The sequence below is a fragment of the Corvus kubaryi genome, unplaced genomic scaffold (genome assembly GCF_017639235.1).
Source record: "Corvus kubaryi isolate FWS band 111438036 unplaced genomic scaffold, C.kubaryi_AGA036_p1.0 37262, whole genome shotgun sequence".
Classification (NCBI taxonomy): Eukaryota; Metazoa; Chordata; class Aves; order Passeriformes; family Corvidae; genus Corvus; species Corvus kubaryi.
This window is the reverse complement of record NW_024581078.1, coordinates 9,529-36,097: the sequence shown is the minus strand read 5'-3', so window position 1 is coordinate 36,097 and position 26,569 is coordinate 9,529. Positions and strand designations below refer to the sequence as shown.

General features: G+C 47.7%; 1 protein-coding gene and 2 long non-coding RNA genes across 5 annotated transcripts; 2 read left to right on the top strand and 1 right to left on the bottom strand.

The window, feature by feature from the left end:
- Nucleotides 1-70: 70 nt before the first annotated feature.
- On the bottom strand, nucleotides 71-13,098 carry LOC121662766 (calcium homeostasis endoplasmic reticulum protein). 3 transcript variants are annotated; one of them, XM_042024317.1, is made up of 18 exons: nucleotides 12,989-13,098; nucleotides 12,716-12,889; nucleotides 11,914-12,095; nucleotides 11,014-11,151; nucleotides 10,636-10,787; nucleotides 10,160-10,271; nucleotides 9,722-9,811; nucleotides 8,879-9,122; nucleotides 8,349-8,527; nucleotides 7,539-7,935; nucleotides 5,445-5,683; nucleotides 4,501-4,634; nucleotides 4,144-4,230; nucleotides 3,518-3,667; nucleotides 3,286-3,402; nucleotides 2,698-2,792; nucleotides 1,977-2,162; nucleotides 71-1,202 (listed from the first exon to the last, which is right to left on the bottom strand). In XM_042024317.1, the coding sequence occupies exons 1-18, from the start codon at nucleotides 13,011-13,013 to the stop codon at nucleotides 1,165-1,167; spliced, it is 2,739 nt and encodes a 912-aa protein (XP_041880251.1). In that variant the 5' UTR covers nucleotides 13,014-13,098; the 3' UTR covers nucleotides 71-1,164. The 3 variants fall into 3 exon arrangements, with proteins under 3 accessions (XP_041880251.1, XP_041880253.1, XP_041880252.1); XM_042024319.1 differs by having other exon boundaries at nucleotides 71-783; XM_042024318.1 differs by having other exon boundaries at nucleotides 3,286-3,399.
- A 93-nt stretch (nucleotides 13,099-13,191) lies between these two features.
- LOC121662769 lies at nucleotides 13,192-13,898 on the top strand. Its single transcript, XR_006015403.1, has 2 exons — nucleotides 13,192-13,550; nucleotides 13,689-13,898. It is a non-coding gene; the product is annotated as an uncharacterized LOC121662769 (long non-coding RNA).
- Nucleotides 13,899-16,305: 2,407 nt separating this feature from the next.
- LOC121662768 lies at nucleotides 16,306-18,836 on the top strand. The gene is made up of 6 exons (XR_006015402.1): nucleotides 16,306-17,199; nucleotides 17,304-17,425; nucleotides 17,548-17,589; nucleotides 17,684-17,994; nucleotides 18,072-18,122; nucleotides 18,708-18,836. It is a non-coding gene; the product is annotated as an uncharacterized LOC121662768 (long non-coding RNA).
- Nucleotides 18,837-26,569: the final 7,733 nt, after the last annotated feature.

The following is a 26,569-nucleotide window of genomic DNA, read 5'->3' as shown; positions in this document are numbered from 1 at the left end:
TATTTATTAAGATGAACTCGAAACAAGGAAGGCTTATAAGGCAAGGTACAGGAATCCACTTACTCTGAAATCTGAGCTGCCTTTTTATTTTTAAAAAAAGTGTTTATTGGAAGGCAAAACAATAACATTCATAAGTTGGCAACATACAGGTGTTGTATGCTGATTCACAGACAGGTACAGTTCCACAACTACAGTAGATCTAGAACAAACTGATGTTCCACCATATTAACTGGATGGTTTTAAGAGGGTTTTTGCTATACAAACGAACGACTGGAAAAGGGAGCCACGCAGACCTGGGGGCTGGAAGTGCAGTGTAAGGGCCTAACAGCTCTAGCTGGTGGTCTCTGGAAACAGATACAAAAGGTTTGTTTCTTTTTTCATTTAGATTACAGCAAGTTTCCAATAACATCTTGTCGATAGAAACGTGTAGAGCAGAGAAAATGGATTCTCTTCTATTGAACTAATTAGCTTTTATTAAAGGGTATATACAAAAATATAAAAAGCTCAAAGACTGCGTTCCATTACAAAGCATCGCCCATCCCTCAGAGCGCTGGGAAAGCTACCAGAGAACTGACCCTCGTGTCCTGCCCCGAGTGGCGGCTGCAGCAGCTGCTGGGTGGGGCCTGGAGATGGGTGGAAGGTTCTAAAAGCTCGCACAGTGCTCAGAGGTCACCTGCACTGGAACTAGATGCTTCATTCCCCATTTAGACATTAGGATACACTGCTCAGCATCAGTCTGACTTGATCCCAAGGCAGCACCCCTCCACTTCAAATAGAATTAACCTTTTGAGAGAAATAAACATACATTATGGAACTAGAGAACATACAACCACATCAGATAATGTCTGTATTCCACAGGAATGAATGAGGCACAATCCTCCACCAGGAACAGCTTGACCGGGGTTTAATTCTACTATAAAATGGGGAACTAGTTAAAAAAGTTTTGCAAGATAAATGGAAATTTTTAAACTTGCTAGACATGTCATAGTAACAACTGGCCTTTTTTAAGCACTAATTGACAAGTGTTGAAGTACATGTCATAGCTTTCCATTTTTCACCATAGTTTTAAAAGTAATTCATTTGTCACTTCCTCCAGACTTTAATCCGGATTTCTACAAGTTTAATGTTTTGTAGAAGATGCAAGACATCTTTCTTCAGAGAGTCTTATTCGGGTGGTGGAGGGTCTTGTGTTTCACGCTTCACTGAAACAATAGGGAAAAGAGTTCTTACACATTCCGCAGTTACCTAAGCTGTCTGAAATGTTTCGTGGAATGAGGGTTCTGTTAATCAGGAATTTCTCCTTACGGGCTTTATTTGAACCCATTTGATTGTACAGATCTAGAGGCAGAAGTGACATTTCATTGAGCATGCCAGTTTTTTTCCTCTTAGCTGTTGGCAAGAGCCGATGTTCAATGTATCACAGACTCTCTGCAAAAATCCATCATTTGGGTTTATTGTTTTCACCTTCTTATAAGCACCTCCACTTTTTCTGAACCCTTCCTACACTACAGGGAACTTATTAGCAGTTCTGGCTTTGGCAGAATGTGGTACTAACGGTAGGAAACTCTGAATAGGGTGGGGTAAACAGTAAGCGTGGTCTGACATAATTCCAACTGCAAGGACCTCCCTGCTGTGGCAGCCGTCCCTTCTGTGGCACAGCTCCCCATCCACGAACTTTGCGACTGCTCCGAGTTTTTGTGGGGCAGCATTCAAAGATGCGGGTGCTCGGTATTGCGGCCGGGAAGTGGCTTACACAGAACATGCTAATTAAATAATGTTTCAGAAATTAGAATGCAACACAATGCCTAAAAAGGAAAACCTGCTGAGTTAATCAGAGTACATGTCCACTTACCTGTTGTTTTACTGTATCAGTTACATCAGAAGGAATTAAGAGTTACTGATATTTTGATTTGGGTTTACAAAAATCACTTTCAAGTCCATACAGGTTTCTAAATTGCCGAGAAACATTCACTTACATTCATCCCTGGCCTTCATACGTGCGATAAATGAGTAACTTTTATTTCTTCGGTAGTTTTCGTAAGGGTCATCCAACGCAACTCCCACTCCTTTGTACTGATCCCATTTGTCTCGGATATCACCTCCTTTAATTGGATCCTGAATTCCTTGTTCCTTGGCTCCCAATCCACCGGATCCACTCCATCCTGCAGCAAGGACACAACATTGCAATCCTTTCATTGTTTGCTTATTACTAGAACTGTGAAGACAAACACGGACATTTTGGAAACAACCAAAGACAGCACCAGTTTGAGAAAGCAGGATGGGAACAGACAGCCTGAAAGAACACATGAATTGTCCCATTTATTTCACAAGCATTAATATGCAGACATTCCAGGAGCTGACAGCAGCACTATCCCCAAAAACTGTTAGGGGGATAGGAAGAAAGGCAGCGCAAGCCCAATCTGCCTGGTCAGCCCTGCTGACCTGCACTGCAGGGAGATGAAATGCCCTCGGGTAGGTCAGTTCTATCTGATGCCAAACTCACATCCCCGTCTTCTGCATCTTTCCCAGAAAGGCAACTATCACTGCTCCATATACTTATATCTCTGAATATCCTTATGCTGACCTTGGAATGCCAAGGAATAATTCCTTATGGATGTGCATTAATTAATTATATCTAAGACTTCGGTGTCTAATTTTGTTTCCTTGCTTGTGTAGGATTCTAGAACAGCATCTTACCCATTTTCACTAGCATCTGATGGCCTTTATTTTCTTCCCCAAGTCTCGATTCTGGTATAGGAGGCCCAGAACTGGAGCCCAAACCAGCAGAAGAACTAACAAAATAAGAACAAAAAATTAGGAACCAGTGATACTGTTCTGACACAAAGCACAGTCCTATTCTGTTAAGCATTAACATCCAAGACAACTCCATCCACTCTACTAAGCTATCCTCTATTAAAGCCATTAGATTATGCAGTTGTTCAGGTGGTGCCAGAAACACATCACCCGCTTCTCAGCACAAGGGAAATCAAACGCTCTGCTCTTCCCAATGGAGCACTCAGAGAATTACTCCTGCTCCTAAGGAAGGCGTACACAGACTTCACAGTTGCACGCTGTTTCATTCAACTAAAAAGCCACCACAATAGAACAATATTCTCTCTATAAGCACATATAGCAGATAAATTGTTTCTAAATCTGCTTTCCATCATCTTTTCTGCTCTTTGTTGAAATGCTTATTATCTATCCCCTAGTAACAAGGCAGTGCCCCTGCAGGCGCTCCATTCAAACAGCCCAGGTAAAAGGAGACGGGACCAAACCAAAGCTTACGGAGGAGTGGGGCTGCGAGAGCGGGAACGGCGCCGCCTTCCTGGGGAGTACGACTTGGACCTTGACCGGGACCGTGATCGTGACCGGCTGTGAGAGGAGCGGGACCTGCTCCGGCTTCTGAAAGGGAGAGCGCACGAGTTACCAGAGCAACGCCCACAGCTCCTTGATCAGCCTCGAGGGTTGGGTTTTTCCCACTCCCCAGCTCCCAAGGTTTGGCCCCCCCGCGCCCTACCTGGACTGTGAGCGAGAATAGGATCGCGATCGAGAGCAAGAGCGAGAGCGTGATCTCGAGTAGGAGCCAGATGATTTCGAAGATCGTGAATTAGACCGGGAAGATGAACGACCTCGGCTTTTAGACCGACTGCGAGACCGAGACGGCCCACTGCACGGATGAGCAGAGAAACTCCAGTGAGGTTCCGCGGAGAAGTGCCAGAAACACAAATCTACTCCTGATCAAATTCAAATTACACACAAAAGCACCGCTTCTGCGGTGAAAGCGAAAGCTCGAGCGTGACAAAAATCGTTTCACGGAATCGCAAAGCGGTTCGAGTTGGAAGGGACCTTAAAGCTCATCCAGTTCCAACCCCTGCCAATGGGCAGAGACTCCTTCCTCTAGACCTCTGGGTGGCTTCAAGCCCCGTCTAACCTGGCCTCGGACACTTGCAGGGATGGGGCAGCCAAAGCTTCTCTGGGCAACTTGTGCCGGTTCCATTTTCTGCAGATTAGACAGAAATTCCAGCACACTGGAACTCACTTATTCCATCAGCATGTTGCTGAACAGACTTTCCCTCTGCATTTAGCCCAAGCACCTTCCACAGGAATGGCACACAGCAGAAGGCAGCGCACAGGATCTCTCACCTGTTTCTCTTCTCTTGACCTTTCCTCCGCCTTGCTCTCATTTTAGCTCTGAAGAATTCGTACAGTCCATTCTGCTCCCATCCTTCGCTGCAACAAATCAACCACACAGAACCCGCAGGCGTAAATTCCACTTCAGTGGCAACCTTAAGGATTTTCATCAGATTTTGTATGGAATGAAGGGTCTGGGCAAAATTGTCTTGCAAATCTCAGCATAGGCTCAAATGGCAAGCGCAGTCGCAATATAAGAGCGTTAGGAGAACCGAGACATGGGCGAAAAAGAGGGAGGCACTTTGTGGTTTGAGACACCTTCTTATAGAGCATTTTCCTTACCATTTTATTTGCTACACCTACTCTTACCTGTTTCTAGGCCTGTCATGAGATGGTGGACTATAAAATGCCTCAACCGCTGCCAGGAGTCTCTCGCTGGGGGGCATTGGGGGTGGAAGACGTATATCTTTAGGATCTAAAGGTTTATACTCGTGATCTTCAAGCTGCCAGAAACAAAACAAATTACATTCGTGTCACGTGTCACAGGGTTGCTATCTGAAGAGATAAATACAGATTTAGCTGTGTGGGGACCTCAAATTTCAATACTGGATAAAAGATGACCTGAAAATAAGGATTCTGCAGATGACCCGATGCTTCCTTGTGCTATCACTATTGAGGTCTCTGAGAAAAGCCTGCACTGCACAGGTCGCAGTATTAAGTGGGCCACCAGGTAGATAAAATGCAGATCTCATCCACCTTTGTGCTAATGTGGCTGGATGGAAGCCTGGCACAAACTGGTGTACGAGAATAACACAAAGAGATGGAAGAGGCTTATTTGTTCATCTCAAATACGGAGTACATAAATATAAATATCCCTGAAGATGCCGATGCAGGTATGTTTCCTGTTCTCTATCCTTCTCTGCGTATATAACATTGACATTGTAAAACATCTTCACAAGAATTCCAATTACGAAGAACTAGTACAGTGGCCCCATCAGACCTACGAGGTCTCTCTAGCCGTCTGAAAATCACTGGGGATTTCCATTTCCTACAAACAGGGATCAGATTTTAAAGTGTAAATTAGTCTTTCATGCTGTGAGCTCAACCAGCTTTCTTCTGGCACACAACACTTGAAAATCATCACCATTTTCACTACCTAGTCCCCGCAACTACTCCTGCTCTTAAACCCTACGCAACCAGTTGTGGGATGGAAGGATTCGAAATTATACACGTCCACGTTGAACTGCCCCTAATAACAACAACAGGTTTTGGATCTTTTAACCCCACCACTCAGTCCCATAGCAAGCACTTACTTTGACAAGCGGAGCCATCAGTCCAGCGGGAAGATCGAAGTAGGGAACATTTGGCACCAGACTGGGATCATCGTGGTTCATGTGAGGGGGCCCTTGGCGCCGCATGTGAGGGGGCTGCCCGTTAAATCCATGTGGTGGAGGCCCAAAATCAGGGTGCTGTGGCCCTCCCCAGGGAGGATGCTCGCTGATTCCAGGATGAGGCAATCTGTGACCAGGATGATGATGAGGAGGTCCAATTTCTGCAGAGTGGGAGGGTTAAAATGTTTTATTTAGCTATCAAGAAAGGAAGGCAATCAGAGAGGTACTTCCAGTTACTCCATTTATCCTAAAACCCAATCTCGGCAGATCCAGCAGAGCACCCGAGCCGAAGGACCAGAGGCTGGCTACAGGTCCACACTCACGAATACCTCCTTGGCCACAGCAACCACTCTCAAGACAACAGGATACTTCAACCCCAAGCCACTGCTTCCTTTGGGACCTACTGCGGGCAAAAGGACCTCAAGAAAGACACACTCGAGAACAAAATGTTTCAAATGCAGCAGGGCAGCTACCAGTGGGATTTATTTCTGAAGCTAAGGACACAATCGCGACTTAGCTTGGATCCGTAATTAGTTCTGTCTCTGTGTCAAATCAACATATGTAAAGAAATGCATACGGCAGCAATTAACTCACATCAGCGGGTGACAAGAAAATACTTTTGGTGAAAAATTAATTTGGAGAAGAGGCAGAGATAATATTCCGTTAAAATAGGGAAGCGAGTGACGCTCATCCAACCACTGATGGACAAACGCCACGAACGCCAGGAGACCCTGCTGAACTCGGTGCACTCTACGGAGAAAACCGCAAGACTGAAAATCAACATCATTTGCAACAGGATCCACGCCTTTTCCAGGAAAAGCCATTACAGCCGCCGCCTAATCTCAAGCTGGTACTAATTTGACTCACTGTCGTCAGAACTCAAGCGGAGCCTGTACTGCCATTGCTTCACTGCTTCCCTAATTTTAACCACCTGGTTTAGTAGATCCCTTCCTCCAACAACAAAGAAAGATGTTTTAAATCACCACTACAATCCAAAACCGAGCATCTCGTTCTGAGCTTAAACCTAAACTCCCTGGGACAAGAGGGAGTTCTCCCTTTCTCCCTGCTCGCTACCACAATTCTGAAAAAAAACCCAACCAAACGATGAAGCCCAAGGGAAAAAAAAAAAGGGACGATCTCTACTACAGAGGTTAAACTCAATCCTAAGTATATAAACTCAAATCCATTGGTTTCCAAACATTTCTGGACTTGGAAAATTGAGAAACTTTTACGATTAACGTAGCAACTCCTACACGGAAACGTAATGTATCTTTCAAATGACCTGTCACACAGAATCACGGTGATCTTTGGCCTTTACACTGATAAGGATCATTCCAGAATAACAATAACTCCTGCACGTGCAATGGAAACTACCTCGGGGCAGAACTATAGCAGACTTCCCGATAGAGCCGCAGGCCAGGCAAGCGGCACCTGGTTACGCTCCCAAACATTCCCATGTTCCGACAAGAAAACGGACCCAATGAGAAGGAAGAACTGGAGGCAGGGATCATTTCATCACACACTACCAGGCCACACAACATTAAAGGCAAAAAATTAGAGAGCTTGGCAGTCAAAATAAAAAGGAAGAATGAACGAGTGCATGCACAGGAACAAATCCTTCCAGCCTTCCTCTTAACTTCCTCCATCTACACAGGTCACAGCCCTCACCTACAGGCTGATGCACAGGAGACGTAAATTTACGAGAAAATGCTGCTTCTCACCTTTGAGCTTACTACTTCTAAAGTGGTCACAAAAGAGGTGCCTGTAGAGATGCTGACTTCAATTTGGACTACAATTTCTTACCCATTAGGGAAGACTCAAAAAGCAGGGAAGCATCCAACTCTGCATGCGTTTCCTACTCAGCTCTTAGCAGTAGCTTCCCAGACTCCCAAATGAAACATTTCTCAGGAAAATCACACCAGTCCACCGAGGATAAACCGGCACCCCAAACCACTAAATTTTGTAATGGCAATCAGCATCACAACGTAAGAAAACCTGGCCTGGTACACACTTTACCTTGAGGAAAATCCCCCTGGGGGTAATCAAAACGATGAGGATAAGGAGGCCTTTCAAAGGGATGGCGAGGTGGAAAATCATCCTGCATGAAGCGAGGTGGAAAGCGGTTGAAATTATGCGGATGCGGGGGCTGGTTGAATTGGGGATGTTGCTGATGTGGCGGAAATGGGCCTCTGAAGTGAGGTGGCCGCTGCATTCGAAATGGAGGTTCCCTCTGACCCCCACCCCATGGAGGCTGTTCATGCTGGTTGTTCCACGGCGCTTCAAACTGGTTGTTCCAAGAAGGATCAGGCTGGTTGTTCCAAGGCGTCTCTCGCTGATTGTTCCAGCCTTGATCTCTCTGTTCGTTCCACATTCCTTCGTGGTTGTTATTCCAGGGAGGACAATGAGGTGGTCCCTGGCGGGGAAGTACAGAAGCCTGGTAATTAGGTTACAAAAATAAAGAACACAATAACACACCTTCTTAAGGAAATACAGCCCTTGGGCAACACGCACAAGCAAAAGAACATTTCAAATACAGAGTCTGAACAACCGCAACTTCCAAAAAAAGATGGGAAAAGACCAAACTGTTCCCGAACCAAACAGCTCTCGTTCATAGGAATGGCGTGATGGTTAACAAAGTGAGATATGAGTAATACTTTGCCTTTAACTGTGGTCAGAATGACAAAGCTTGGCATTGAAATCTGGATTTCTAACTTCAACTTCCACAGCTTTTCACTGCACTTCCACTACCGAGATGGCCATTCTCAACCTCCACAACCAAGACGGTCATTCCGAACCGCCACATCCGCTTTCGGAACCATTTCATACCTGTTGTTGACCCCATGGCACAACGGGGTGAGGTTGGTCGAACCAGGGTGGTTTATTTGGGGGAATCTGATCATGAGATCCAGGCCCACGTGGTCCACCTGAGGCAGGATCCTGCACTCCAGACCCGGTTGTGTCATACTCTGTAGAACCAGCCAGAGGCAGCTGAGATTTAGCATCATCTGGAACAATTTAGAGACTATTGTCAGCATCAAAGTCACGTGCAATTAGTAAAACATCGGCACACCGGGCTCCAGATGAATTTCTTCTGCAGAAATCTATTACTGGGAGAGAGGATTTCTAATCCATTTAACGCCCATCTCTTTGGTACATTTTATACTCAAGCATCAGCCTGAACCTGCTGCAAGGCTCCGAACAGATTCGAGCTTTTGCCTGAACCAAACCACCAGCGTATTGCGCCTCACTGTTAAAAAAAAGGAGGGGGAAGAAAAAAAAAAAAGAAAAAAAAGAAAAAGGAAGTCCTAACACTGTCACCCTTTGATTTTTGCACAGGTCCCAGGTCAGCTCAGTACCTGCTTGTGTGACCGGAGCAGACGGTGGAGCTGAGGCTGGGGCTGCTGTCGGAGCTTGAGGTGGGGGTGTTGATTTCACCTCGTTCTCTAGTGAGGGTATTTGGATCTGTTGTTGCTGCTGCTGCTGCTGCTGCGTTAAACTGTTCACAAACTCTTCATGTTGAGTTTTCAGGTTCTGGATCTGCTGCTGAAAAGCCACTTGCACAGGCTGTACAACCGTTGCATATTCAGTGATCAAATTTGCCTGATAAAATAAATGAAGGAGAACAAGTGAACGCTGTACCTATAATACCTAGCCTATCTTCTTGTTCGGAATTCCCTACATTGCTCTTCACCCTCTCTCCCAAAACACGCACGAGGATGCAGGATAACGCCAGCAGAACTGCCCAGTCTCGCTACGAAGCTTTGCGGAGATTTCCAAAATATTCTCTGCAGGCTGCAACCAACCGTCCTTAGTACTGTCTTTCCAACACAGCTCAAATCAACAGCGCTCATTGTTAATAATAAAAAGGAAAGGCTCCCACAGCCACAACAATTTTTATAGTCAATGTATCCAATTTAAAGCCACAGCTGCTCGTTTCCTGTTGACCAAACACTCCCTGCTATACGAGACACTGCCAAACATGTACAGGACCGTATCAGTCTGTATCCCGCATCCAGGACAACAGCAGCTGGATTATTGAATGTTTGGAATAACAAGGTTGTATTTTACATTATTTTTCGTAATCCCTTGTAAACATCAAGGGAGGGGAGGGGGGCCAGAAATTAGTATTAGCCTTTGAAAAGGAAAATAATTTTCAAAATATTTACACAAATAAGAAAACTGATACTTTTGTGGCTAACCTGGTACTGGCCAAGTCCAAGAGCTGGGCTTTGTAACTGCTGAATAATGGACTCATCAAAGTACCCATTTTTCTCCCATAGCTGAAGAAGCTGCATGAATAAGAGTGAAAGGATTTTAGAAATTATGAACAATCAAAGAAGAACTGAGGCATAGCATTTTTGCATCTTCAGCTTTTCATAAGGCCTAGGATTTTGGCATTTATTTTTGAACCGCTAAAGATTCAGATGCATTTGTCATTATGATAACTCTTAAATAAAACCTAGGCACTTGAAAGTTCTATTTTAAATGCGAACTAGAGCACATCCCGTAATAGACTTTACAAAGATGATCGGACCAGAAAAGTCTCAGTGATCTTCTTCCACCTGCCTATTTGTGAGCTTACATAGCACCAACCTAACAAAGCAAAAGTCACCGTTCAACCAAGACCAGATACTCACTCTGGCGATTTTCTGTTGCTTATCCTCCTCCACTGCTAGAAAACTGGTACAATAAATAGGAACAACCACCTTCTGTAAAGCAGCCAGAAGATCTCGTGCTTGCTTCCGCTGGCTTTGAGAAAGGAATGGGAAGAGTTATCTTTTTCACTATAATGCTAAGTGCATTGGAATATTCAATTCATCTCAACTTCAGCTATACCAAAAATAGTGGAATCGCGAAAAAGAGAGTTCTCTCCTTAACAATTTTATTGTAAAGTCTCACCTGGAGGAAAAATACACAAATTAGATAAAAGGGTTTTACCTAAATTTGATTACTAAAGCACTAGATCAAAGCTGTGGACATCTTAGGACAGCCGCTAAAAATAATTAATACATTAAAAATAAGAAGCAACTAGTCAAACTAACACTGTATCTAGGAGAGAGACTTCATCAAAGTAATCAAAACAGCAAACTGAAACCCGTAACTGAATTCTTACCAGTGATGCAAAACATCGTTGATTAAGTAGATGAGGTGCAGCCGCAGCTCAAAGTGAGCTCCTTCCGCCGTGATCCGGTTCCGCAGGTGCCCAGCCATCAACTCACAGTGTGCCGGAGACTTGGCATTACTAAACATCCAGTTCTTACCAGCCTTAGAAAAGCAAACGTTAAATATTTTAAGTCAGTCTAATGTGTTCACACGATACGGGCTTCCCATAGCTCTGAAATAACCGCAGGAAGGGGAGCTTTCAGGTAACAGCTTTCATCTTACGTGCCTCACAACACGGCTGTAAAGCTGCTACTAACGTACAGAGAATCTCAACACACAAATGAACCCACAGCTCCCCCGAATCCCCGCGCAGGCTCAGACCACTCACCGAAATGGCATCTTTCGTACAAGTGTCAATTATTGGCTGCAACAAGTTGTCAAATTCGTTCATGTCTAATTGGGTTTCCTCCAAAACCTTTTGCATTTGCTGCTCGATTGCAAGGGCTACTGCTGATGTGACTTGTTCCTGATAAAAAAATCCAAAAAGACAGAAGCAAAAAAAAGAAGAAAGAATTACATTATAGCCAATATTCTTTTAAAGAATGAAGCTGCTCTATCCTTATCCTCTTGGATATAAGTAGCTATCTCAAGGACCAAAATATTTTGCAAGCCCTGTAACCTCACGAAAATGTTTCAATTATTTGGTTTTGAAAAGAAAGGACTCTTCACATTTTTCAGGAGAAGTCCAGTTTACTTCTACTTCTAAAATTTATCACTCAATAAAAAATAATTGCGAGAAGCTTGTCAATATAAGGAACGTAACCAAGGCACAAGGAATGCTTCAGTTTGGTTTTCAGTGGCTTTAACAGCTAAACATCTCCTGCAAAAGTCAGCTAGTCCATAGCACATGGTTCCCTTCCACCCCCGATCACATCTAAGTTGGAATGCTACGAACTGGAACATCTTGCAGTTCCCAGCAATCTGCAGCATTAAACAGGGCTTAAAGCAGTCACAATTTATTCCACTCTAAAACTAACAAGGTTTTTCAAAGAGTAAATCAAAGGTTTTAATCACAGATCAGTCGTGCCAGCACAACCTACGCATCGGATACGTCCATTCCAGGGGAATGATGGCATTTGCCACGCAACAAAAATAAGGAAAGCAACTTCTCACCTCTTCTCACCCCCGTCACTGCTCAGCAGCAAACCATCCTCTCCCCTTTCACTCCTAATTCCTACAGCTGCTGACAGGCCAGGATACACCAGGTGAGCATTCATCTTAAACCAACCTGTCTCATAGCGAGGAGATGCTGCTCCTGCTGTTGCAGGTTCCACTGACTCTGCTGGATGAGTTCCTCCACAGAAGGGGTGCCCTGAGGGGCTGGGATGGGCGCAGCCGGTGGGAGTGATGGCTGTGGCAGAGGCTGGATCTGTGCGGAAGCCTCGATATCTTGGCTCTGCTTGCACAACACTATCAGACAGAGTAAACTTTGAAAGTAAACCTCCCAGAGAAACCTGCTACCGCCAGCCCACGGGTGAAAATGGCACCGGTTCCAAGCAGACCCTCACTCTGAAGGGTCAGGGGGGTCTCCAGAGCTGCTCGGACAACGCTCTCGGACGCACGGTGGGATTCCTGGGGCGTCCTGCGCAGGACCAGGAGTTGGACTCGATGATCCTGATGGGTCCCTTCCAACTCACCGTACTCTATGATTCTACGGTTAATGCAAAGTCGCGCGTGGGCAGTACCAAAGAGGAGAGTCAGCAACTCCCCGTGCACTTCCACAGGGACAACTCCAGCACAAGCTGAGTCCCGGCTCTCCGGGTGCTGAGCTCCGTCTCACCACGCTGCCCGTCCCTGCGGCCCCCCCTGCCCGCCTCCAAACCCACAACCGGGGCCGTGAGGAGCCGTGGGCAGCGCTCAGCCAACTACCCGGAACCCAGAGCGCAGGAAGAGGCTGCAAACCGGTCCCGGCGGGGCAGGGTGAGGCCAGGAGGGACAAAAGTGTCTCCGTCGGCCGACCCCGAGACCCCGCGGCCGGGGGAGGGAGGGAGCCCCGAGCCGGCCCCGCCCGAGCCGCAGGCCCCACTCACGCTGCTGCTGCTCCAGGGAAAGCTTGTACTTGTAGTAGCCATAGAAGTCGCCTCCGAAGAGGAAGGAGAATTTGGGGTTCTCCTTCTGCTTCTCCATCGTCATCTTCTCGAACTCGGGCCCGTTCCGCGCCACAAACTGCGCCAGCTTGTCGATGACATTCCGCAGCTCCTGGTCTGTGGGGAGGCAGCGCCGTCAGCCCCCGCTCTCTCCCCGCTCCCTTCCCGTTCCCGCGGTTGCCCCCGTTCCCCCTGAACCCCCCGATCGCCCCTCACCCTCGGGCGGCAGCGGAATCTCCATGGCCGCAGGTCCCGGGGCCGCTGGGCCGCGCCGCACGGACGGAAGAGCTGCGACACCCGCGCGACCGCGCTTTACGGTCCTGTCGCTATGGAGACGGCGCGCGGCGCCGGTCACGTGGGGTCGCTCGGCACACCTTCCCCTCCCGCCGCGGGGCTGGCCCGGCGGTAGCGGGAGGGAATAACGGGAATAACGAACGAGGAAACAAGGCGTAAACAATTCACCATGGGCAATTCAGACGAGCGAGCCGCAGGAGCTGTGGGACTTTTTGCTCTCCCTGTGATGGCATTAGTCCAGACCACGAGGCCACGAGGTATTTCCTGGAACAGATTCTCCCTGTAAACGGGAGCTACAGCAAAGCTCAAGCCCTCATCTAGAGACCCTTGGAAAAGCAAAGGTGAGGTGGGATTACCTGGAGCCCCAGGGGACCGAGGTGAAGGGAAAGGAGAAGCACACAGCAAACAGCTTCCACTGCTGCTCACTCCAGCGAGGGGAACATCCCCGGAATTTAATGTCTAGAGTCTCTTCCAAGCCCCACAGGTGAACAAACAGATACTCCAAGGCTGATTTCCTTTGCGCTTCCGGCGGCACAGACCCACCGGGAGGAACTGGAGTCCAAGCACACGCGTCAGCAACTGTTTTCCCACTTGCCCCTCTCTCCACATTTTCCCTTTCCAGTGGGATGCAAGTGCCGTCCCCCAGAAGCGGGAAAACTGCCTGGAAAGCCGGGGACGCCGGGAGCCAGCACCCCATTTCTCCCAGATTTCCTGCTGACAAGCATTTTAAGCCTGCTTTGCTTCACAGGTGCCTTTCTGCCAAGGGCACGCCCAGCTTTTTTTTTTTTCCCCCCCCCCAAATAAAGGTTTGGAAAGCTGAGTTTCACGAGAACTAGATCATACTTTGATTATTCTTAACTTGGAGTTTCCCTTGGCACCAAAAGCCAGTTGCGACCAGCTGCTTTCAGTCAATTACCCGGGCACACCTGCACAGGGAGCTGCTAGTCCCGAGGGGCCAATGGAGGCACCCCAACGTCCCTCCAGGAACGATGGAGCATCCGGCAGGAGCTGGGGAGCAGCTGGATGCACCCGGGCACCTGAGCAGGCGGGACAGCGTGTGGGGTGCCAGGGGAAAAGTTTCGGCTTTCTGCTTTCATCTTGTCAGTCCCTTCCCAGAGCCCCTAGTCCCTTCACAGTGGCCCCAGAAAAGGGGTTTAAACTGGGGGAAAAACTTCCTTTTCCATAATTGTCTGTGTTCAAATTGAGGGGGAATCCCCTTCCCCTGCGATTTTAATGGTATCATTTGAAGGAAGCCCTGCCTTTTCTATGCTGTTAGGGGTATCAGTTGACAGAGAATCCCCATTTTCCATTGTTGTCTAGTTTAAATGGAAAGGGAAAAACCTCGACCGGGCTATTTTATGGGTTGGAATTAAGGGTAACTCCCACGTTTTCATCATCCTAATGTTTAAATTGAGGGAGAAGCCCAGTTGTCCCTCCTTTTTAAGAGTTTGAACTGAGGGGAAAAAAATCCCCCTTTTTCCATCACTCGAGAGATTTAAAGTGGGAAAAACCCCTCTTTTCCTAATAGTTTAGGGGTTTACATTAAAGGAGAGAAGCCATTTATTTGCTATTGTATTGGTTTAAGTGGAGGCAAGCACCCTCTGTTTCCTCATTTTAAAAAGTTTAATTGAAGGAAGCTCTCCCTTTTTCAGCATTTTAAGGGTTTAAATCTGTATTTTAAGGCACTTCTACCTGTACCCCGGTAACAAATATCTCACACGGGAGGGAGCCCAGCAGGTAGGCAGCCCTAACGCTGCCCGGGGGGGTCAATTATTTTTTTTTATAATGTATATAGCACTAATTGGAGGTCCTAGTGAGAGTTTCACTATTTGTATCATTGCTATTTTTCTCCACTCTACTTAGTCACATGTGGAATACTTAGTAATCACTAAGGAACAATTATGCAAATTAGCAACTCATTATCCCACTTATCTATACTACCCTGCCAAAACACAAAGTTTTATTCCTTACCCAGTCTCTGCCCTTTTGCTCAATGTAGTTGCAGTAAAAAAGAAAGTATGTAGTAAAAAAAAGAAAGCACAGCAAGTATTTTTCTCTATGCAGCTCCTTACTCATCTTGAATTTGAGACAGAGGAGCCAAGCAGCCATGGCGCCTTTGAGAGCTTTTATACCTTGTGGTATTTGCCCCCTCCCTTTTCCTGGCATTGTGGGAACGAGAGGCGGGCCCAGCCGGGGGTATATCAACCCCAGCCTTTACCCGAGTGGCTCATGCCTGCTCTGGGATTGAGGGGGGTAAGAGGTCTTGTCTCACTTTGATAAGGGGGGAGTCTTTCAGCTCATCTCAGCTTTTCTTTTTAATAAAGGCTTTGAAGACACAATGAAGAAAATGGCATAGAACATAGAGAGTATTTAAGCTCGTGATTTTGGGTTGGGTGTTCAGGGGTGATAAGGTGCTTGTGTAATTTTGGTTTTTGTTCTTGTGTTTTTTTGTTTTTTTGTTTTTTTTTAGGAGCCTTGTAATTTCTGGCTTGTATTAAGTATGATGCTTTAAATTTTCTCAGCACATTCATTGTGTCACAAAATAGACCTGCCCCATGTCAAAGATGACATCTGAAACTGAGGCTTCTGATAGGTAAGTTGTGTATTGTGTCCGGGAGAGGGAGCATGAGCAGGGCAACTGGTTTAGGAAGAGCCAGGAGGGGTTTGGAAAGCCTCACAGTGGGAAACACTGTCCATTTGGGGCTCCCTAAGGCTTTTCCTCAAGCGCAGCAGATGCATTTACGTGTCTTAAAGCATCCAAATGCATCCATCGCACTCACAGAAGCACAGTGTAACTTTGTCCCTCGCTAACCCAGGTGCCCATTGAAATAAGGGCCGCGGCTTTTGACTCGGGACAAAGCCGGAGACTCAAGGACCTGGGCACACTTAGGGTGAGTAGCTGAATTGCTGGGATTTGGCCCATATGCTGCTAAACTTGTGCACTGATTTTGGTTTTCTTTATCATAGCTGACTAAGAGGCTAACCTGGCTATCACAGGGCCTTCGAGATAGCTGAGGAAGACTCATTTTGCCTCCAAAGCGGTTTCACGTTGCCAGTCATCCGAAAGATAAGTCAGGGGCTTTGACTCAGAGATGGGATGATAGCAGGGTGGAAATTCCTGAGAAAGATTTAATAATTAGTGCAGGGGTAAGGGATGTCCTCTAAGGGGCCTCTTAGGACTGCTAAAGGCAGTGGCTCTACTTTGGATTGCAGCCATACGGTGTGCAGAGCAGTTCCAGTCAGTTTGTTCTTCTACTGGCGGGCTTGGCCGCGTCTCGGAAGCATTGAGTCAGATGTCTTTTGTGTCCTTGCCCCCGGCCATATTGCCATCCATCCTTTCTGGCCGTGAATTGTAACGTCCTGGGGCTTGTAAGGCTATGGGGAGTGTTCTGAACGCAGCATTATCTTACAGCCATCTTGATCATCGTGACTGACAGTTCTTGTAACAGGCCACTCTGTTACATTCTTGTCTTCCCCTCCTTAGAGCCTCCTCCATCTAGCATTGCCACGCCATCGGTCGTCTCTTTTGGCATCGTCTCGGTCCTTGCCATCATTCTTCTCCCCAAGGGCTTTTTTTTTATCATTCTTGTGTCATGCTGTTTGTAGCATAATATGTTGCTTGTGTTTAGCCTGGAACTGCTCTGCCCTGTGGAATAGAATAGGTGGAATAGAAAGAAGACTTTACAGGTAAGCTTTAGCTTTGCTTAACCACCCGAGTCACACCTCAGACAGAGCGACCGTGGCCGGTCTGTGCGGGGTTCGGCGGGAGCGGTACGGCAGCGTCTCGCAGTTTTCTAGCCGTTCGTCTTAATGCATGCTGTTGTTGGATCCTAGGCGGTTTGCTTTGAGAAATGACAACTTGGGAAAGGTTAAGCTTTCCCTGTGTGTCTGAGTAACTTTGACAAATAATCTTTTTGCAGAGGCGGAGGGATAGGATGGAAACCCGATAACGAACAGAGGAGGCCAGAGGAGCACGGCGACGAGGCGGGTCGGCACCCGACCTCCGAGCGACGGCCTGACTTTTGGCTCTACATTCACCTCGTTGTTTGGCTCTTCGTTTCATTTTGAACACACGAAGCGCTCGGCACGGCCGGCTGTCGGCACTGGGGAGACCGTGAGCTAGCCGAGAACCGGTGACCGAGATAACTATTGATTCCAGCACAGAACTAGATGCTACCAGAGTTGTTGTATTAGTGATAAAACTGTAAGCATACTTGGGTTTTTTTGTATTTTACAGGTGGTCCGCAGCATTCAAATCACTATTCCAATATGACAGAGACCCCTGCGGAAAGAGGTCACGGTCAAGCGGTTTCAGACAGAAACTGCCACGCTAACGTGATGCTTTTGGACCCTGCGTGGGTATGTGCCTTTCCTTTTTGTTTTGCCCCTTCTCCCCCAGGAAGGTTGGTCATCGCTTGGCTTTTCAGGGGAGGTGTAAATGGTGGCCATGTTATAGCATTGTTCCTTGTCTATATTTTTAGGAAGTAAAGCTGGATATCAGCAGTCAAGGTGGATGGAGCGAGGTGAGCAGTGACCGGTGGACTGAACCACTTGTTATTCCTTGGGTGCCAAATTCTGGTAAAGCTCTAAGCATCCATTGTCATTTGTCCTTTTTAGGGAGTTCTCTTTATTAGGCCGAGCCCCCTCACCGACAGGCTGACGGACCCGGTTCACCGCCCTCATGAGCCCTCCGGAAGTATTATGGGACTCTGTGATGAAGCCTGTACCTTTTCCATTCGAAGGTGCCGTCCGGGTAGCCTTGGGCAACGGCAGAGGAGTTGCGGCGAGTTGGGGAGGGAGGGAGGAGGAGCGAGGGTCCTCTCAAGTTTCAGCAATGCCACATCACCTCGTCTCCTCTTAACCCAGGTGTACCCTGCAAAGCGCGGCTGAAGTGTGTGGCCCGAGGACCACAGCCTTCTTAGGAGACAGTGAGTGGCAGAATTGTTGGGTTTTGGCCGACGTGCCACTAAGTTCCTGTACTGATGCTCAGTTCTCTTTATTGTAGCTGACTGAGAGACAATGGCCCGGCGATGGCAGGAACTTCCCGGATGGCAAGGTGGCATTCTGTTGCACCCGAGGAGGATTTGCATCCCCAGATGTCTGAGAGATAAGTTGAGGGATACGATCCACAGAGGGAATGAAAACAGGATGTTGGGGCTCAGCAGGAGGGATTTTTGAGTCCGCTTTGGAGGCGGGGATGTCCAGGGAGGGGCCCCTTAGCCCATATAAAGGGAAAGTCTCACGTCTGATCTCAATGCCAAGGTGTGCGGGGCAAAGCAGTCCCGGTTCACATTGTATCACCTGTCTGTCGTGCATTCTGTATGTTTTGGGCATCTCGTGTCTCATGTCTTTAGTCTTAGCCCTTCGATGTGCTTGTGGTCATTCTTCTTGCTGAGAGTTTTTTCTCCCCTTTGCATCTCCTCGTTTGTCATCTCCCATGTCATGGGTGCCTGCACGGGTTTGGCCCAGAGCTGCTCTGCCCTGCTGCACACTCTGGCCTATAGAATAAGGCCCGGGGACTTGAAATTTGTAATGTAGGGTGTAGTTTGGCCTCTAGATAATATTCCGAGATTGACACAAGATAGCTGGACCTGTTAAGTTCTCATGCAGCTCTTTGACTTTTGTCATCACTTTCTTTCAGATGCAGATGGATTAAATCCGTGGCAGAGCGCCCCATACCGGGTGAGGGGGTTCCGGCAGGAAGGTCAGTCACCATTTGTGTTTGCAGGGCAAGGGTAAATGGTGGCTATGTTACAGCATTGTTCCTTGTCCTTATTCCTAGGAGGTAAAGCCAGATATCAGCAGGCAAGGTCAAGTGAGCAAGGTAAGCGGTGACCGGTGGACTGAACCAGTTGTTACTGCTTGGATGCCAAGTTCTGGTAGCTTAAGCTTTAAGCTTAAATCGTCATTTGTGTGTTTTAGGTGGTCCACTTGTATTATGCCAAACCCCCTCACTGACTGGCCGACAGACCCGGCTCGCCGCCCTCATGAGCCCTCCTGAAGCGTTACGGTGCTCTGCGACGAACCCTTTACTTTTGCCTTTCAAAGGTGACATCTGGGTAACCTTTGGCAGTGGCCGAGGAGTTGTGGTGAGTCGGGGAGGGAGGGAGGAGGAGCGAGGGTCCTCTCAAGTTTCAGCGATGCTGCATCACCTCGTTTCCTCTTAACCCAGGTATGCCCTGTGATGACGGCGTCGGCCTCTGACCGTAACCAAAGCGTGTGGCCCGAGGACCGTGGCCTTCTTAGGAGACGGCGAGTAGCGGAGTTGTCGGGTTTTGGCTGATGTGCCACTAAGTTCATGCCTTGATGTTTGATTTTCTTTATTGTAGCCGATGAAGAGGCAGCAGGAACTTCCCAGACAGCGAGGCGGCCTTATTTTGCACCCGAGGCAGATTCCCATCCCGGACGTCCGAGAGATAAGTTGAGGGTTACGACCCACAGAAGGGATGAAAGCCGGGTGCTGGGTCAGGACTTGCCAGGAGGGATTTTTGAGTCACCTTTGGAGACAGGGATGTCCAAGAAGGGGCCCCTTAGCCCACCTAAAGGACAAGTCTCACTTTTGATCACAGTGCTGAGGCGGGCAGAGCAGTCCCGGTGTGTGTCGTGTCACTTGTCTATTGTATGTTCTGTGTCTTTTGGGCATCTCATGTCTTAGGTCTTTTTCCTTAACCCTTCGAGGGGCCAGCTTATCGGAAAGGCTGGGCATCATCCTTAGCGTCTTCGGCTGGGTGCTGATACCGTCAGACCTTTGACTGATGAGCACCGATGCACATCGGAATCACATCTCCCTTTAGAAGCATTGTTACAGGTCTTTTATGGTCTTGTTCTGAGCTATATTCACAGCTGTGCACCGCAGCGATCCATTACAGAGGATTAGGACTTGTCAGAATGCAAGGAGCAGTAGAGGATTCTGACCGTACGATTCTCGGGCATCCGTCTTTGCGGTTCTCAGAATAAGCCCTTCCGTTAGCATCTTCTTCGAGCCTCGTCGGTCTCGCTGAGATCATCTTGCTCCGCATTCTCTTGGTCCTTGCCGTCATTCCTCTTGCTGGAGTTTTCTCTCTTCATTGCATCTCCTCGTTTGTCATTTCCTGTGTCACAGGTGCCTGCATGGGTTTGGCCTGGAGCTGCTCTGCCCTGCTATGTAGTCTGGTGTATGGGTGTAGTAGGACAAGTCCCAAGGCCTTGAAATCTGTAATGTAGGGTGTAGTTTGGCCTCTAGCCGGTATTCCTAGATTGACACAGGATGCCTGGAGCTGTTAAGTTATCATGCAGGACTCTGACTTTTGTCATCGCTTTCTTTCAGATGCAGACAGATGAAATCTGTGGCAGGGTGCCCCAGACCGGGTGAGGGGGTTCCCACAAGAAGGTCAGTCACCATTTGTGTTTGTGGGGCAACTGTAAATGGTGGCTATGTTACAGCATTGTTCTTTGTCTTTGCTTTCAGGAGCTAAAGCCAGATAGCAGCAGTCAAGGTCGATGGAGTGAGGTAAGCAGTGACAGAATGAGTTGTAATTGCTCAGTTATCAATTTCCGGTGCAGTTCTAAGCATCCATTGTCATTTGTGTGTTTTAAGCGGTCTGCTTGTATTACGCCGAAACCCCCTCGCCGACCGGCCGACGGACCTGCTTCGCCACTGTCATGAGCGCTCTGGAAGTATTACGGGACTCTGCAATGAAGCCTTTACATTTTCTGTTCTGAGGTACCTTCCAGTACATCCATGGCCGAGGAGTTGTGATGAGTCGGGGAGGGAGGGAGGAGGAGGGAGGGTCCGCTTAAGTTTCAGCAATGCCATAACACCTTGTCTCCTCTTAACCCGGGCATACCCTGTGATGACGGCATCGGCCTTGGAGCGTGGCTGAAGCGTGCGGTCCGAGGACCCCGGCCTTCTTAGGAGATGGTGAGTAGTGGAATTGTCGGGGCTTTGGCCGACGTGCCACTAAGTTCCTGTAGTGATCTTTGGTTTTCTTCATTGTGGCTGACTAGGAGACGACAGCCCAGTGACGACAGGAGCTTCCCAGAGGGCGAGCCAGCCTTCTGTTGTGCCTGAGGAGGATTCCCATCTCCAGATGTCTGAGAGATAAGTTGAGGGCTACAATCCACTGAGGGAATGAATGTGAGGTGTTGGGTCAGGGCTTGCCGGGAGGGATTTTTGAGTCAGCTTTGGAGGTGGGGATGTCCAGGAAGGGGCCCCTTAGGCCACATAAAGGGCAAGTCTCACTTTTGATCACAATGCCAAGGTGTGCAGAGCAGAGCAGTCCTGGTGTGTGTCACTTTTCTATTGTATGTTCTGTGTCTTTTGGGCATCTTCTGTTGCAGGTCCTTTGCCTTAGCCCTTTGAGATTCTTGTTGGAAACGCTGGGTGTTATTCTTAGCATCTCTGCTCTCGGTGCTCCTCGGCCCGGTGCCGATACCATCGATCCTTTGACTCGAGAGCTTGGAGGCGCATCAGAATCGCATATCTCTTTAGAAGCGTCGAGTCGGATGTCTTTTACGGTCTTGTTCTGAGCTGTATTCACAGCTGTATGCCGCAACGATCCATTATAGCGGATTAGGACTTGTCAGAATGTGAAGAGCGGTAGAGGATTCTGACTGTACGATTCTCGGGCATCTATCTTTGTGGTTCTCAGAATAAGTCCTTCTTCTGCCAGGGTTCTTCGATCCTCGTCGGCTCACCGTCGGTCTCGCCTAGATCGTCTCATTCCTCGTTCTCTCGGTCCTTGCGATCGTTCTTCTTGCCGAGGGTTTTCTCTCTTCATCGCATCCCCTCCTTTGTCCTTTCCTGTGTCACAGGTGTTTGCATGAATTTGGCCCAGAGCTGCTCTGCCCTGCTGCACGGTCTGGCACATGGGTGTAATAGGACAAGGCCTGGGGACTTGTAATTTGTGATGTAGGCTGTAGTTTGGCCTCTAGATGGTATTCCTAGATTGACACAAGATGGCTGGAGCTGTTAAGTTCTCATGCACCCCTTTGACTTTTGTCATCACTTTCTTTCAGATGTGGAGGGATTAAATCCATGGCAGAGCACCCTGGACCGGGTGGGGGGGTTCCCACAGGAAGGTCAGTCACCATTTGTGTTTGTGGGGCAAGTGCAAATGGTGGTTGTGTTCCAGCATTGTTCTTTGTCTTTATTTTTAGGAGGTCAAGCCGGATCTCAGCTGTCAAGGTGAAGTGAGCGAGGTAAGTGGTGACTGGTGGACTGAACTAGTTTTTCTTGCTCAGTTATCAATTTCTGGTGCAGCTCTAAGCATCTGTTATTTTTTGTGCATTTTAGGTGGTCCACTGGCACGATGTCCTGGTCTGGGATGCTGGCAGCCAGGTGGGTGCAAGCTTAAGGTATAGGTGCAGTGTACTTTAATTGGAGGGGGGAGGTTGTGATTTCAGAGTCTTTCAGGATGTTTTTTGCTTTGTTTCTTTGCAGGTGCTGCTGCTGCCTTGGACATGCCAAGAAATAGAGACAATCAGGTGAGTTGGCCTTTAAGTGGGGCAAGTAATAGGTGAGCGGTATGTGGCGGTGCGCTAAGCATGTACCTTTTTGCTTTGCAGGTATTTTCTGGGCTGCCTCTGGAATCGGATGAAGATTTGAGGTGAGCCGGGGTACCGGTGTGGAGGACCCCCGGGGATTAATATTCTCGAGGGCCACAGTGATGTTTTCTGTTTTGTTGTCTTAGGTACCGTGAGCAGCCGAGGAGCCAAAGTTTGGAAGCGGCAGGTAAGCGATGAGCCTCGGCCCTTAGGAGGGAGGGAGGCCTTGCAGAAGGGGTCACTTTTGGGACGTCTCCTCGCGGTCTGAATTTTTTTTCTGAATTTTTGCAGCCACCGAAACAGACCCTGGGGACTGTATCAACATCCACGGCGCCCGTGTGTTCATTTCCATCGAGGATGGATTTTGTCGGCTCGTCTTCCAAAAGCTAAGTGTTGGGACCAGTGGTGGAGACAAGAGAAAACCCTTTAGAATTGCAGGAGGCAATTTGAAGTTAGCTTAGAGGAGAGGGCCGTAGTGGGATAGGCCCCTTGGAAGTAAAGGGAGAGGGTTTCTCCTCAACATCGCCCGACCCTTTGCCGGGCAGGACGGTTCCGACCCGTCTCTGTGTTCTCATGAGCTTCACGTCATCGGCCTTCTCCGAGTCTCGACGTCATCGCGGATCTTTTCGCCTGAGGAGCTCGCCTTTGGGTCCGGAGCGATCGCCCCGGTCCCCTAGCCATTGTTGCCTTCTTCTCTAGGCCTACTGAGCTTCTTGAGCATCCTCTTAACAGCTCTGGTACTAACTTCTTGTAAGGACTTGTGTTTTGCCATCATGTGCTATTGCTGTAGAGCTTTCTTTCCTTCGGTATCATCGGCCTCTGGCTCATCTTGCTGTAGGAATCTTGGGTCCATCAGGTGAAACTGCTGGGCAGTTTCAACTTCTGTCTATGTTCTGTAGGTTGTGTCTTTGTTATGTACTGTCCATTGTCCTCTGTGTCACAGGGCTTTGTTGCATGTCAGTGATTTTTTTTTTTTTTGCATTGTTCTTGGCCATATTGGCTGTACTCTACTTGCCTACTTGCCCGGATGGGGCTTATTCTGGCATCTTTACCTTCTTACTTCTTGAGACCGGAGGAAGTATGCAAGATGTTCTCATCCATCTTCCTTCTCAGTTTTGGTACTGGCTTCTTTTCACATGCCATTCCCTTGGACTTCTCTAGGGAGGGTATTGAACCCTCCCTCCGTGACCGCAGTATTTCAGTAGGTTCCATCGCCTCTAAGTGTATTGCACTCGAGAATTCATCTTCTGGAGACTCATCTCGAGCCCTCGCATCATCTTTCCTTAATTTGGGGTGCCGCCTGTCTGTGTGCCACTTAGGGTCGGAGCCGCAGTTAGGTAGAACAGTCATAAAACTTAAGGGTTCATCTATTTTCTATGGGGTTTTGGGCAGAAAATTTATGGGCCTGGTGTGGGGATAACTCCTAGCCACGGGCCACTCTCTGACCGCTTCACATTTTCTTGCAGGTCCCGAGGCAGCTTTGGATCTCCACGGTCACTGATGCTACCGATTTTTTCCTGGAATCTACAGTTTGACGTCGAGGAGCGGCAGCTGGGGAAGATGTGCCAAAGTATCTCCATCAGTGGAGTATTTTGATGAATGGCTGCAGTCAGCGTGTAAGCTGAAGAGCGTGTGACTGTCTGTAGCTGTGTGTGAGAGGTGGTGTCTGCCGATGTGGTTGTGTCTGCCTGTGAGAGTGTGTGTGTGGAATGGTTCTAACCTTGTGTGTTTGGTTTTTGCCTTTGAGGTTTTTCAACACATTTTTAAATTTAGAATAAAAAAACCCAGCTGGGGTTGTTTCACACACATACACCCCCCCGCGGCCCCCCCCCCGGCTCAGTGGTTTTTTTTCCTTGGTCCCAGCCAGTCTGCGAGGTGATGTTCATCACCAAGGTTTGGGTGTGGACCGTGCCGGGGCCGGGGTTTTGTCAGGCAGGACGATTTGGAGGCTCCTGGGAACCCTGTTCCTGAGGGGCCTGGGTGAGGACAGTGGTTGAGATGAGAATGATGGTGGGGTTCTGCAGAACCTGAAAGAGGTGTGTGTGGTGGATGACTGTTATGTTCTCCCTGTGGTGCTGTTGTTTTGGGTTTCCGCTAACAATAAAACAAAATGTAGCAAGTTTTCCAGAAATAGAAAAATTGTTCTATTGTATTGATATGTATTTGGCTTGTGTTGCTCCATATTGGTCTGTATTTGTGTTTGCTGCTGCATTTCCATGTATTGCTCTGTATGCAAATTGGACTTTTACCAGTGTGTATATGGATTGTAGTTGTATACATTGTTGTTTCTGTATATTGTGCTAGAGTGTAAATACAACAATCCATTCACTAAAGTTGAATAAACCCTAAAACCCTAATAAAGATACCCAGCCCCCTCCCCCCCGGCGCCTGTCTTTCTTTGGTGTGGTTTAGTCATTTTTTCACTGTATTTCTTGCTTTGCTTTACTTTTTAGTCTATTCCTCACTTTACTTTTCCCTGTCTATCGTTACTTCTGTGTCTTTCTTTTTCTCACTGTTTCTACCTGTCTCTCAGTTTCTCTTCTTCTCACTCTCTCCAATTATGTTTCTCTCTAGGTTTATTTTCCTATTTCTCTTTAACTATTTCCTTGTTTGTCTTTGACTCCATTTCTTTGCTTCTCTAGAACTGTTTCTTTGCTTTTCTCTTTCTCCTTATTGCTTTGTCTCTCTCTTTTTAACTCTGTTTCTGTCCTTCTCTATTTTTCTCTTTAACTCTGTTTCTTTGTTCCTCTGTTTGTCTTTATTCCTGTGCTTCTCTACTTTTCTCTTTCCTCTTCTAACTTTACTTTCTTACTCTTTAGCTTTGCTTTTCTCTTTCCCTCTAACCCTAACTTCTCAACTTTACTTTCCTCTTTAACTTTATTTCTAACTCTTATGTTAGAAATAAACTTTATTTTTATTTATAGCTTAAATTTTTAAAAAGCAGCAGTCGAACTTTTAATGCTCCCTGGGAGTAAAAAAAAAAAAAGTTTTACATATAAAATTTTTACTCCCAGGGAGCATTAAAAGTTCTACTGCTGCACCAGACTCTATTATTTTTTTTCTTCTTTTTATATATAGTATATAGGGCCCCTAATTAGTGCTCTACATGGGAGTAACTAAGTGAATTGATTAATCATTACATAACTACTCCCATCTGGAGCACTAATTGAATTAGATAATTGGATAATTAGTCAATCAGCCAATTTTTTGGTGTGCACACACACACCACCCACACCTTTCACTCATCCTAAGCTCTACCCCCCATTCATCACAGGCTCCCACCCCCCGCCCCGGGCATCGCTGCCCCCCTGGCCCGCATCACGCGGCTCCGCCCTGGGCACCGCCCCTGCCACGCGTCATAATATAGATGAAGAAGAATGACAGGTAGAAGGGGAAATGGATGGCTCCTCCCCAAGGGGAGGACCCTAAATTGGATAGGAGCCGTTTCTCTAGGAACTGCTGCCTCTGATTGCCGCTGGAATGGCTCTGGAAGGAGCTTAGAGGGGATCATTCACCTCGGGTTTGTCCTGGATGTGCAGAGCTGGGGAGATGCTTTGGGGCTGAGAGATTTCCTGTGCCATCTTCCATGAACATGCAGAGAGGTGGATTAAAAGTGCCTGCAGAGCTCTGATGTGCAGCCTGTGGCTCCCTGCTCCCACTGCTGCTCCGCTCAAGGAGTTTCTCAGCCCCAGAGCAGGAGAAAAAGGCAGAAAATCATGGAATCCTGGGGTTGTTGAGGCTGGCAAAGGCCTTTAGCATCATCAAGTCCAAACATCAACCACCACCATGGTCACATCAACCCATGACCTCAAGTGCCATGTATTTATCCATACATATTTATCCATGGATTATCCATATACATTTATCCGTGTGTTTACCCATATATTTACCCGTGTATTTTATGAACACTCAAGTGCCATATCCATGTATTTTATGAGCACTTCCAGGGTTGGTGACTCCACCACTGCCCTGGGCAGC

Coding starts and splice junctions, on each gene's coding strand:
- LOC121662766 (XM_042024317.1), bottom strand. CDS start 13,013: ATGGAGATTCCGCTGCCGCCCGAGG. Junction 10,272..10,635: donor AACGATGTTTTGCATCACTG/GTAAGAATTCAG, acceptor CCTTTCTCAAAG/CCAGCGGAAGCAAGCACGAG. Junction 2,793..3,285: donor TCTCGCAGCCCCACTCCTCC/GTAAGCTTTGGT, acceptor TTATTTTGTTAG/TTCTTCTGCTGGTTTGGGCT.